Below are 13,208 nucleotides of genomic sequence, written 5' to 3' on the forward strand. Positions count from 1 at the left end.
GAAAATGATTTTAATCAAATTCTATGCTTAGCTAGACTAGAAGTTACATGCGAGGGTAACATTTAGATATTTTCAGACATGACTCTATATGGATATATAAATAATATACATATGATACAAAATATGTATATAGATCTAGCTATATATATGTTGCTGTTGTTTCGTTGCTAAATTGTGTCTGACTCTTTGTGACCCTCTGGACAGTAGCCCACCGGGCTAGTCTGTCCTTAGGATTTTCCTAAGCAAGAATAACTGGAGGGGGTTGCCATTTCCTACTCCAGGGGATCTTCCCAACTCAGGGATCCAATGTGCATCTCCTGCATTGGCAGGCAGATCCTTTACCACTGAGCCACCAGGGGAGCTCCTGATGGCATTACAGTGAACTATGTTTATTAAAAAAAATTTTATTTATTTATGGTTTCACTGGGTCTTCATTACTGTGCCTGGGTTTTCTCTGGTTGCAGTGAGTAGGGGCTACTCTTTGTCCTGGTGTGCAGGCTTCTCATTGCGGTTGCTTCTCTTGTTGCAGAACTCAGTTGTTAAAGCTTGGGCTCAGTAGTTGTGGCATGTGAGCACAGTTGTTCTGGGGCATGTGGGATCCTCCTGGACCAGGGATCGAACCTGTGTCCCCGTATTGGCAGGCATATTCTTAACCACTGGACCACCAGGGAAGTCCTGTGAACTATATTTAGTTATGTACCAATCTTTGATATAATTATGAATTGTGATGTAAATCTATTGTGAGGGTGATGAGAAGAAAAATATGGGTTTACCACTAGTGTGGGAAATATAAGTGTTAAATATTTATGTACCATAAAAAAAGGTACCAGTTAATGTCTAGTATCAATAAATCAATAATTAGCAGCATTATTCAGACATGGATATAACCACATAAAAGAAAGCTAAAATAATTGAGAATGGTGACCTCTAGTCACTAGAGGACAGTGGGGGTAGATTGGGTAAAGTGGTTTAGAGAATTATTTTTTTTTAATAACAAGCCTGCTGGCATATAATGCATGATTCCTGTGTGTTCATTTGCTTTGATTAAACAAAGGTAAAGGATTATACACACAGCCTTTTTGGAGCTTGAAAGCAGGACAATATTTGGAGATTTGGGGCCCCCAAAACTGTTTTCTCTTTGAAATATCGTCTCTGGAAATAAAGCTAAGATATAATCATATCCTCCACTCTTTCCCAGTAGCATAGTGGACACCTTCGGACCTGGAGGACTCATCTGTTGGTGTCATATCTTTTTGGCCTTTTATACAATTCATGAGGTTCTCACAGCAAGTATGCTGGGCTGGTTTGCCATTCCCGCTTCTAGTGGATTAAGTTTTGTCAGAACTCTCTGCTATGACCTGTCCATCTCAGGTGGCCCTGCATGGCATGGCTTCACTGAGTTATGCAAGCCCCTTTGCCACGACAAGGTGGTTGATGCGAACAGATGACTCATTGGAAAAGTCCCCGATGCTGGGAAAGATTGAGGGCAGAAGGAGAAGAGGGTGTCAGGGGATGAGATGGCTGGCTGGCATGACCGATGCAATGAACATGAGCTTAGGCAAATTCCGGGAGATGGTGAGGGACAGGGAGGCCGGGTGTGCTGCAGTCCATGGGTTTGCAAAGGACTGGACACAACTGGGAGACTGAACAACAATAATCATATCCTGCTTAACTTGCCTCCAAGAAGACCAGGCTCCCCTCCTCCTGCCCACTTCCCTCTTCCCCCAGAATGGAAGTGTGACCAAGGGTGACCCAGAATTCTCTTATTATGGCAGAAAGCTTCACATATTTGGTTCACATACTTCAAGTCATTTGCTCTTTACCATGGCCTGATTAGATATAACTGTTACCACTTCACGTGTGTAGAGACTGAGTCTGGAGTGGCCTCCTCTGGCCACCTTTCCACGTGACAGCTCAGCCCTGCCCTGCCTGTGACCTGTTACTATCACCTAATGTCATTCTGTCCCCATGATGTTTTTTAGAGGAAAGAGGAAGAGGAGAGGAAGCGAGGAGAAGAGCAAATTCGCCTCCAGGAAGAGCAGAGGGCGAAGGAACTCTACTGGACCCTGAAGCAGGCCCAGCTGCAAAGCCACCCCAGCGAGAAGGAGGAACGTGAGTGGGAAGAACAGTGTGAGTAGCACTTGCTTTTTTAAAAAAATTAATTCAGTTCAGTCTAGTTCAGTCGCTCCGTCAGGTCCGACTCTGGGACTCCATGGACTGCAGCATGCCAGGCCTCCCTGTCCATCACCAATTCCTGGAGTTTACCCAAACTCGTGTCCATTGAGTCGGTGATACCATCCAACCATCTCATCCTCTGTCATCCCCTTCTCCTCCTGCCTTCAATCTTTCCAAGCACCAGGGTCTTTTCAAATGAGTCAGCTCTTTGTATCAGGTGGCCAAAGTATTAGAGTTTCAGCTTCAGCATCAGTCCTTCCAGTGAACACTCAGGACTGATCTCCTTTAGGATGGACTGGTTGGATCTTCTTGCAGTCCAACGGACTCTCAAGAGTCTTCTCCAACACCACAGTTCAAAAGCATCAATTCTTCGGCCCTCAGCTTTCTTTATAGTTCAACTCTCATATCCATACATGACTACTGGAAAAACCATAGCCTTGACTAGATGGACTTTTGTTGGCAAAGTAATGTCTCTGCTTTTTAATATGCTCTCTAGTTTGGTCATAACTTTTCCTCCAAGGAGTAAGCATCTTTTAATTTCATGGCTGCAGTCACCTTCTGCAGTGATTAATTAGGTCTTCTGGATCTTCCTTTCAGCATGCAGACTCTTAGTTGCAGCATATGGGATCTAGTTCCCTGACTCAAGCTTCCTGCATTGGGAGCTCAAAGTCTTAGCCCCTGGAACACCGGGAAGGTCCTAAGCTCTCTTATTGGGGACTGGGAGGCGGCCTGCTTTCTCAGGCACTTTCCTCCCACCTGTCTATTTGCTCAGTCATCATTCCAGTTCATCCGCTCAGCCCAGAAGCGTTTAACCTGTGTCAGCCATGATTTTTAGAGGAAAGGACCCAGAGGGTAAGAGCTCCATCCTCAAGGAAGTTACTTGCCTGTTGGGGAGATTTCTTATACTAAAGGGTAAAACTCTACATTTACTGAGTTACCAATAATTTTCTGGCAGTGTGCTAAGCCCTGGAAATCCAGAGATGAGGGATCATGGTCTGTATCTTGGGGGAACTCGCAGGCCAGGCAATACCTAAACACTCAGGCTAAGGGCTTTGAGGGAAAAGGCACACATTCTGTTGAGTCACATGGTGGCTATTCTGGTGTCATTCCAGAAGAGAAGTTATAAAGTGAGGCTTGCTGGGAGCATGGGGATATCAGATGAAGAGGCTGGAGAAGAGGATGAAGAGTCAGGATGGAGGACCCAGAATATGATAAAGGGATATGGTGTGCTTAGGAAGTTAGAGATGTATGTGAAAAAGTGAAAATCACTTGGTCATATCTGACTCTTTCCGACCCTATGGACTGTAGCCTGCCAGGCTCTTCTGTCCGTTGAGTTCTCCAGGCAAGAATACTGGAGTGGGTTGCCATTCCCTTCTCCAGGGGATCTTCCTGACCCAGGGATCAAGCCAAGGTCTCCTGCACTGCTGGCAGATTCTTTGCTGTCTGAGCCATTAGAGATGTTTAGGTGGCTGTTAATCTTGGAGAGTGTCAGGGGCGGTAAGAAGTTAGGTGGGAAAGAAGAAGTGAAACTAAGCTTAAAGGTGGTGTTTTAATATGTACTTGAGACTTGCTTTACCAGGTATGGATAGGCATGCAGATGTGGAAATGACTGTTGCAAGAAGTTTTTGCTCACAGATTCCTAGAAATGGAGAGCATGGCATGCCATGCAGGGCCACACCGGAAGCACCAGAGTGAGTCAAAAGGCAGAGGAAACAAGTAGAAAAAGTGGGCAAGAGCCTTTACTATGGTGTCATTGGGTAAGGTAAGGCACGCGTGTGTGCGAGCTCAGTTGCTTCAGTCGTGTCCGACTCTTTGTGACCCTGTGGACTACAGCCTACCGGGCTCCTCTGTCCACGGGATTCTCCAGGCAAGAATATTTGAGTGGTTGCTGTGCCTTCCTCCAGGGGATCTTTCTGACCCAAGGAATGAACCGGTGTCTCTTGTCTCCCATATCGGCAGGCGGGTTCTTTACCTCTAGCGCCACCTGGGGAGCCTCAAAGGTAAGGCAGGACAGGGTAAACAGACTTCAGTCAGGCTAGTTTGAATAATTTCAGCAGGCTCTGGGGTATGGGAGCTGTCTCTAGTTCTCTGTACCCGGCACTGGGGTGATTAGGGCAGATGGACAGACTGAGGAGTATAAGAACCAGATAAACGAGGTGGTTGGGGTATGGGCTTTGCATTGGTTGGTTTGCATTTGAAAGGTGCACTTGTAGCTGGGTCCTTTGCTAGCTTTAGGAAATGGCTAGATCTTGGAGGGGCAGTAGCTGAAGGACCAGCAACGTCCCAGATGTCAAAACTTCAAAACATACAGAAAATAAAAAGGCATGACTTGTATGAGTGGACAGAGGAAACTTCTAAAGTCGAGTGACATAATTTGGGCTGGTTATGGGAGTGAGAGAGAGGAGAAGACTGTGGCATGATTGACTTTGGAGATGACTAGGGCCATAGCAGGGAGAGCAGAGATATGAGGTGCCTTCCGCTGGCCAGCATTCTGGTCTTCAGGATTTCACAACCATCTGCCTCATTCATTAGACAGACTTTAAAAAAAATTGAGATAAAATTCACATACCATAAAATTCATCCTTTTAAAGTGTGCAGTTCAGTGGTTTCTAGTATACTCACAAGGTCATGAAACCATTACCACTCTCCAGTTCTAGAACATTCTCATCCCCAGAGAAAGAAACTCTGTGCCCACTTGCAGTTACTCACCCACTCCCACTATACCCCTGGAAACCACTAGTCTAATTTCTGTCTCTATAGATTTGCCTATTACAGGCATTTCATATAAATAGAATCATATATTATGTGGTCTTTTGTGTCTGACTTTCATTTAGTGTTTCTTCAAGGTCCATTCGTGTTGTAGCATGGATCAGTCATTCATTCTTTAATATGACAATAAAATTCTAATGTGTGCATATACCACACTTTTGTTTATCTGTTTATCAGTTGATGGACTTTTGGGTTGTTTCTATTTTTTGGCTATTACAGATAATGTTGCTCTGAGCATCTGTGTATGTTTTTGTAAATACATATTTTCAATTCTCTTGGATATGTATCCAGGAGTGGAATCTCTGAGTCTTGTGATAACTCTATGTTTAACACTTTGAGAAACTGCTGTACAGTCTTTCAAAGTGACCATACCATTTTACATTTCTACAAGCAATGTGTAAGGGCGCCAATGCCTTCACATCCTTGTTAGCACTCGCTTTTGGTGTTTTGCTTAATATCCATTCTAATGAAATGCTATCTTATTGTGATTTTGATTTGCATTTACCTAATACTTGCCATGAAAATACTGAGGATTGTAAGAAGCTACTACAAACAATTGTAGTCCAACAAGTTAGATAACCTAGAAGAAATGAATCAATTTCTAGAAATGTACAACCCACAAAGACTGAATCATGAAGAAATAGAAAATCTGAATAGACCAATTGCTAATAAGAATGTTGAATCACTAATAAAAAAATCTGCCAACACGGAAGAGTGCAGGACCAGATGGCTTCACTGATGGATTCTACTGAACATCTAAAAAAGAATGAACAGAAAACCTTCTCAAAATATTCCAAAAAATTGAAGAGGAGGGAATACTTCCAAACTCATTTTAAGAGGCCAGCATCATCCTCATACCAAAGCCAGAGACAGTATAAGCAAAGAAAGTTACAAGCCACTATCCTTGATACACATAAATGCACAAGAATGCTGTAATATTTTGCTACAAAATATTTGAACATTTGGAAAGGCCCCGTGGAGGAAATGGCATTTGGTTTGGGAACGTTGAATAGAAAAGGTGAAGGTGGAGAAGGGCATCACAGCAGAGGGAACAGCACTGAGTAAAAGTGAGGTCCTTATGTGCATGGAACATGGCACATGTTTTTGAAAAAAATTACTTGTTTATGGCTGCGCTGGGTCTCATTGCTTTGTGTGGGCTTTCTCCAGTTGTGGTGAGAGGGGCCTACTCTTCAGTTGTGGTGCTCAGGCTTATTGTGATGGCTTTTCTTGTTGTGGAGCATGGGCTTTAGACACATGGGCTTCAATAGGTGCAGCGCATGGGCTCAGTAGTTGTGGTTTGTGGGCTCTAGAGTGAAGGCTGGGTCACTGTGGTGCCTGGGCTTAGTTGCTCCGTGGCATGTGGAATCTTCCCGGACCAGGGATCAAGCTCGTGTCCCCTGCATTGGCAGATGGACTCTTAACCACTGGACCACTGGGGAAGCCAGCACATGTTTTGATGTGGCTGCAGCCTGGGCTTCATGTTGGGTAATGATGGAAATAAGGCTGAAAAGGTAAAACAGGCAAGACCTAAGAAGAATTTGTTCATATAAATTTGGAATGGGTGGAGAGATAGGTGGAAAAAGAAGGCAGGACAAAAGTTTATAGTGAAAAAAAAGTGAACAATCAGAGTGAAGTCACATGAGCCTCCTATGTTCTGGGGAGGGAGCACTGGGCTGGAAGCCCTGTCCTAGTTCTGCTGCTTCCTAGTGTTTGACCTCAAGCAAGTTCTCATTCTGCTCTGTTGCTCAGTCTCTTCATTTGTAGAATGAGGGTGAACATGGAGAGTTGAGGCTTGTTGGGAGGGTGAAATGAGAGAGAGGAACCCAGGTGCTCTCTAAGCTGTGAAGGGCTGTCACTCATGGAGCGTTCCTTTTTTTGTACCTATGTCCCGAGATGGAAAGTTACAGGCTGGGCTAGTGTTTAGCTGGGGATGGAGGATGGAAATAATTTGGTGCAAGTGCTGCCTGTTTGCTAATTAATGGGCTGTGTGGCACCCGAAAATGGAAAAACCTACCCTAAACAGAGAAAAGATGTGATAATTCAGGCCCATGATTTCGGTTCCCTCATTTTATGCTTTCTTGAAGAATGATGAGCTTAACTCTGAAGCTGTCATTCAAATCCAGCAAAGCCATTCTGCACTCAATTAACTTAATATGAAAGCTATAGTGGGCCATTAATCTACTGGGAGCAGCAGTTTTTGATAAAACACCTAAATTAAATTCTCCAAGTTAGGGAAAAAAGAAGGAATTGTTCCCCTTAGTATCACTTGAATACAGAGTTAGTTATTCAGTTCAAACAGCAGAGCAGGCTCTGACTTCTGAGAAGCTCTGAATATATCAGGCAGAAATTCGCTTAATAATTTCTCAGCAGGAATTTGTAGGACTGTGAGTTAGGTAACATCTCGTCACCCAGAGATTTTGAGATGAGCCAGTCTGACTTGGCTAATGGTATCGCTTATAAAAATTGGGACAGTGTAACAGTTAACCCCTCCTCTTCCTCTGAGCTTTATGATCCCAGTTATGGCCCCCAACCCACAATCTGCATCCTTGTGTCAACCCTTTGTGGGGTTTTGGTCAGAGGTGAGTGAGAAAATGTGTGCTCAAGTCTACTAGGGAGTCCAGTTGTGTTGGTTCTGTTTTCTTCCCTCATAGAAGGGCATGTGCTCTGGAGTCTGGGTTTAAACACAGTGATTCTAGGGGACTCCCCAGTGATTTAATGGCTAAGACTTTAAGCTTCCAGTGCAGGGGGCCCGGGTTCTATCAGGGAACTAGATCCCACAGGCTGCAACTTAGAATCTGCATTGCCACAACTAAAGATCCTGCATATTGCAACGAAGATCAATGACCCCATGTGCCTCAACTAAGCTCCGGTACAGTCAGAGAAAGAAAGTCAGTGATTCCAAACTGCTGTGTACTTGACCCAGGTAGAACTCGGGGGCTTGTAGAGAGGGGATATGGTCTGGAGATGGGATGGGGCAGAGAGTTTTGGGTTTGAAGGACAGTTGAAGAATAACACAGAAGTTTTTTTTCTCTCCACTGATGGGATGGGAAACTGTGGAGTTGCTCCTTGGGCAACTGCTCCCCAAACTCCAGGTGCCATATATTTTTGGTTTTACAGCTCAGAATAATGCCAGCCTGAGCCCCCCATATGCCCGATTCACATCCTGCCTAGGGTTCTCTCTCTTCTTGATTGCTCAAGAATCCCTGGGGAGCAGTCTGGTCTTAAGGAACCCCTGATGTTGCCCCTGGTGGCCAGATGGGGTCACTATTGGCAGTCATCAGGATTGTAAGCCAAACAAGGAAGGTTGACAGCTGACCTCAGAAGCCTCTGAGTCCAGATAGAGAGAGCCCTAGACAGAGAGGTCTTGCTTTGCTGTGGGTAGACCTCACTGGATTTCCCTGAGGCTCATCAGGGTTCATTGTCCTTGGTGACAAACCCATTCTTCCCCAGGTGATGGCTGTTCCCCAGGCTACCAGAGGCCTGAATGTATATCCTCCAACATCTGGACCACGTGTTTCTCTTTCTTAGGGGTCAGGAAAAGTCCCCTTCTCCCAAAGCTTCATTTTCCCCATTTCCCTGACAAGGGCTCTGGACTCTATGCAGCCCCCAGTCTTATACGTTATACCTTGCACCTCTACCCCTGTGCCTTAACGAGACTGGACCCTTTCTAAAAGTTGTATTCCAGTCCCCCTATCTTACAGCAAGCACGATGATAATTAACGAACTCTTGCCATGTGCCAGGAACTGTCCAAGCCCCGTCTATGTACGCTCTCACTGATGTCTCAACGCAACCCTGTGATGCCCTCATTTTACAGCTGGGGAAATAGAGACAAGGTAATTCAAGTTGCCTAAGGTTCCCATGAGGCAGAAGATGGAGCTGAATTTAAACACATCTACACACATACACAACCTGAATCTTTATTGGTGCCTTTTCCTGTATATAGGATTATTCACTAATTTTCAGAGACATTATGCTATTCACCCAAGGGCTTACTACAAATTGATGATGCTTTGAAGCATTTGGTTTCTCTGCAGGCTCTAACTGGCTCATCTGAATTCTATTCAGCACTGAGTCTTTTCTGTCTGGGCAGAAGTAGGGAGAACTGTAGGCAAGTGCTCTAGAAATAGGTTTCATGATGAGTGGCAACTGGTGATCTTCTAAGACCTCATGTTCCCTGGACCTTGCCCGCTGAGTCTCATATCACCTCTACCTCCACTTGTTCAAAACCCAATCCTCCTCTTCCCCCACCTGCTTCATCACCTGGCTGTCAAAGGCGGAAACTTGGCGGTCATTCTGGTCTCTCTTTTCTGCTCACTACTAATCCCCAAACCTACCACGTTATAAAGATTCAACCTCCTTAATATTCTTGGAATTTATACCCCTTCTCCTCATCGTCCTGACCATGTCTTGACTTTGACCCCCATTTCTTTTTGTCTAGCTTTCTGTTTTGCAAACGTTCATTCTTGTTCCTGTCAAGTTCATTCCCAACAATGTAGCTAAGTTTTGAAAAGCTCCAACAGCATCCTGCTTTCCTGCTTAAAGCCTTTCAGTGGCTTTCATCACTCTTTGGTAAAGTACTGAAATTGATTAGTCAGTGTTTTGGGGTTTCCTAAGTGGCCTTTTCTGTTTCTGCATCTTTACCTCTTGCTTCCTTCCAGCCATTCTGTGAGAAATGTTTCAGCTTCCTCTTGCCTCTGGGCCTCTGCCCCTGAGCTTCCTCCGCTAGGATAGCCCCTCCTTGGCCTCTCTTGTTTGAATCCCTTGTGTCCACCAGGCATCAACTTAGATGTCTTCCAGAGGATTTCTCTTCCTGGATAAGGTACCCCCTCTCTGGGGCTCCCCAACACCCTGTCCACACCGCATAGCTCCATGCACCATTTGCTGTTGTGTTCCCCCTTCAAGGCAGTGAGCTCTCCAAGGATGGGGGCTGTGTCTTGCTCGTTGCTGTATTTACATCCCCTAGCAGCAGCCAGGCTGCCAGCCGATAGGGTGACCTCGTGAAAAATTAGGAAAAGGTGCCCACTTTTCAAGGTGCTGCACTGCCATCTACCAGGAAACTGTCACAACATCTGTACATACTGATAACCATCATGGGTGACTGTGCCCCCTGGAGTTGTGCAATGCACAGCTCCTGCCTGCGCAACGTGGAGCTGGCACAAGGGAGACACTACACACGTGTGCTAAATAAATGTGTTTTTTGTGCCTGAATGTGTTACTTAAAGTGTTAAAAATCCTGCCTCTCGCAGTGACTCGCCTGGCTATGTTTCTGGAGCTGTGTAACTGCTCACAGATACGCTGCCAAGAGGAAACCCAGCTCCTGCCATTTCTCTTCAGCATGGGAGAACTGAACAGGAGTCTTGAGCAGAGGCTCGGACGTGATTCCAGAACAGCCTGGCAGTTCTATCCCTGGGTTAGGAAGATCCCCTGGAGGAGGTCACGGCAACCCACTCCAGTATTCCTGTCTGGAGAAGCCCACAGACAGAGGAGCCTGGCGGGCTACAGTCCATGGGGTCACAAAGTGTTGGACATGACTAAATGACTTACTACATGCACACACACACACACACACACACACACACAAAGGATCAAAGAGGGGGCCATCTCTATTTTCCACGGAGGGAAAACTAAGACCTAGGGAGGTGAAGACTTGTCACAGGCTAGACAGAGTCAGGAGCAAAGCCAAGCAGAATGCTCAGCTGTCCCCTCCCGGCCCGGGGCAGCTGAAACTCCCAGGTCCAGCATGGGTGAGACTGGATTCCTAAGACTCGGAGTCTTGGTGTCTTTTGAGCAGGAGGGTTGCAGGCCGGCAGTCCTGCAAAGTGTTGTCTTGTTCTGGGAGGTGGCCCCAGGCCGGGCAGGTGTGGGTACATCCTCGTGATAGGAGGGCAAAGCTGGAAGGGGCCTTTCCCCCTGACCTGCACGTGAGAGAACTGAGGGATGGCTGGGGGCATACACAGCTGGGGACACTTCTAGCTAATAGCAATACCTGATATGCTCTGGTTTCTTCATTCTAAGCCCAGTGCTCCCCAAGCCAGAATGTTACAGAATGGCTTTTTTTAAAAAAAATTTTAAAGTGTAATAGGGGCCTTCCCTGGTGGCCCAGTGGTTAAGACTCTGAGCTCCCAATGGAGGGGGCACGGGTTCGATCCCTGTTGGGGAACTAAGATCCTGCATCCCACAGGCCGCATGGCTTGGCCAAAAAAAAAGGTAAAAAACCCCCAACAAATGCATTGTGGTTTTGAACTGTGATGATGGAAAAGGCTCTTGAGAGTCCCTTGGAATGCAAGGAGATCCAACCAGTCAATCGTCAAGGAAATCAGTACTGAATCTTCATTGGGAGGATTGATGCTAAAGCTGAAACTCCAATACTTTGGCCACCTGATGCGAAGAACCAATTCATTGGAAAAGACCCTGATGCTGGGAAAGATTGAAGGTGGGAGGAGAAGGGGATGGCAGAGGATGAGATGGTTGGATGGCATCACCCATGTGATGGACATAAGTTTGACAAAAGGCTCTGGGAGTTGGTGATGGACAGGGAGGCCTGGCGTGCTGAAGTCCATGGGGTTGCAAAGAGTCAGACACGACTGAGCAACTGAATGGAACTGATACAGCTTCAGATTGACTGTTTTAACTACTTTTAAGTGTGTAGTTCAGTGACACTGAGTACATTCACAGTGCTTTGCTACCATCACCATCTCCAGAAGTTTGTTTTCTTCCCACATTGAAACTCTGGCCCATGAAACAATAACTCCTCAGTTCTCTCTCCCTCTAGCTCATGGTAGCCACCACTTTCTACTCTGTGAATTTAGCTACTCTAAGTGCAATACGTGGAGTATAAGTGAAATCATACAACGCTTTTGCTTTTGTGTCTGACTTATTCACTTAGCATAATGTCTTTAAGTTTCAACCATGTTGTAGTTTGTGTCAGAATGTCCTCCCTTTTTAAGATTGAATAATATTCCTTTTATGTATATACTGTTTTGTTTATCTGCTTATCCACTGATGGACATTTGTGTTATTTCCATGTTTGGCTATTGTGAATCATGCTGTTATAAACATGAGTATACCAATATTTGTTTGAATTCCTGCTATCAGTTCTTTTGGGTATATATCTAGAATTGGCATTGCTGGACCATATGTAATTGTGCATTTAATCTTTTTATGGAATTGCCATACTATTTTCCACAGGAGCTGCACCATTTCACAGTCCCACCAACAGTGCATAAGGGTTCCAATTTCTCCATATCCTTGCCAATACTTGTTATTATCATATTTCTTTTAATTTAAAAAACAGTAGCTATACAGATAGGTGTGAAGAGGTATCTCTTTGTGGTTGGTCCATTTTTCCGTCTATAAATACAGGCTTTTCTTCTGGTCTTCAGAGTTTTCATGTTGTTCAGCTGTCTTTACATTATTTCTGAGAGACGAGCTTCATTCTCCCCTTTAACAGATGGAGAAAGGAGACCTTGGAACCCAGCTTATAGGTGGGAATGGCCAGGACCCCCCTTTGTTCTGCGTGCAGTGCAGGGCCTTGCTGTGCCTGCTGGACAGTCCCGTGGGAAGTCATCCTGGACTGGAGCTCGGGCCGTGGGAGAAAGCGAAGCTGACTTGGTTGGGGCCCCACCTCTGCACTGGCATCCTCTGGGGTATAAGACAGTCTGATACTTGCCGCCTCAGGGCCAAAGATGCTTGTGGTTGTTTTCACTGGGATAGAAGAAAAAATACTTTGAGTTCCAGCTGAGGGTTTCCACGGCAGATTCACATGATACAGTTTGAAGCTATCCCAGATTCAGAGAAGGAACAGAAGCAACCTTTGAAGATTTCAAAGCTTACCTTAGGGAAAGCTGGGAGTTCCCTGGCAGTCCAGTGGTTAGGCTTTCACTATCCTGGCTGGGGAACTTAGGTTCCACAAGCTGCTTGTAAACAGACCCAGAATCCACGCCATTGAGCATCAGGGGTGCCCGCTCCGGGACTGCCTGAGAACTGCTCATGTCTGCATTTTGACAGGGCTAGTGTCCCCCACCAGAAGACTCTTGGGAGTCCCTTGGGCTGCAAGGAGAGCCAACCAGTCCATCCGAAAGGAGATCAGTCCTGGGTGTTCATTGGAAGGACTGATGCTGAAGCTGAAACTCCAGTACTTTGGCCACCTCATGCGAAGAGTTGACTCATTGGAAAAGACCCTGATGCTGGGAGGGATTAGGGGCAGGAGGAGAAGGGGTCGACAGAGGATGAGATGGCTGGATGGTGTCACCGACTCGATGGA

The 13,208-nt window shown here is 45.7% G+C and overlaps 1 protein-coding gene across 2 annotated transcripts in view; it reads left to right on the top strand.

Annotated features, from left to right (window-relative positions):
- The window catches only part of SH2D4B (SH2 domain containing 4B), an 84,901-nt gene that overhangs the window by 38,824 nt on the left and 32,869 nt on the right, over nucleotides 1-13,208 (top strand). For both annotated transcript variants that reach the window (XM_070470939.1, XM_070470938.1), the window contains one exon: nucleotides 1,983-2,130. In XM_070470939.1, the coding sequence (XP_070327040.1) occupies nucleotides 1,983-2,130 (148 nt within the window). The remainder of the gene's footprint in view (nucleotides 1-1,982; nucleotides 2,131-13,208) is intronic.

This window comes from Odocoileus virginianus, chromosome 7 (genome assembly GCF_023699985.2).
Source record: "Odocoileus virginianus isolate 20LAN1187 ecotype Illinois chromosome 7, Ovbor_1.2, whole genome shotgun sequence".
NCBI classification, from domain to species: domain Eukaryota; kingdom Metazoa; phylum Chordata; class Mammalia; order Artiodactyla; family Cervidae; genus Odocoileus; species Odocoileus virginianus.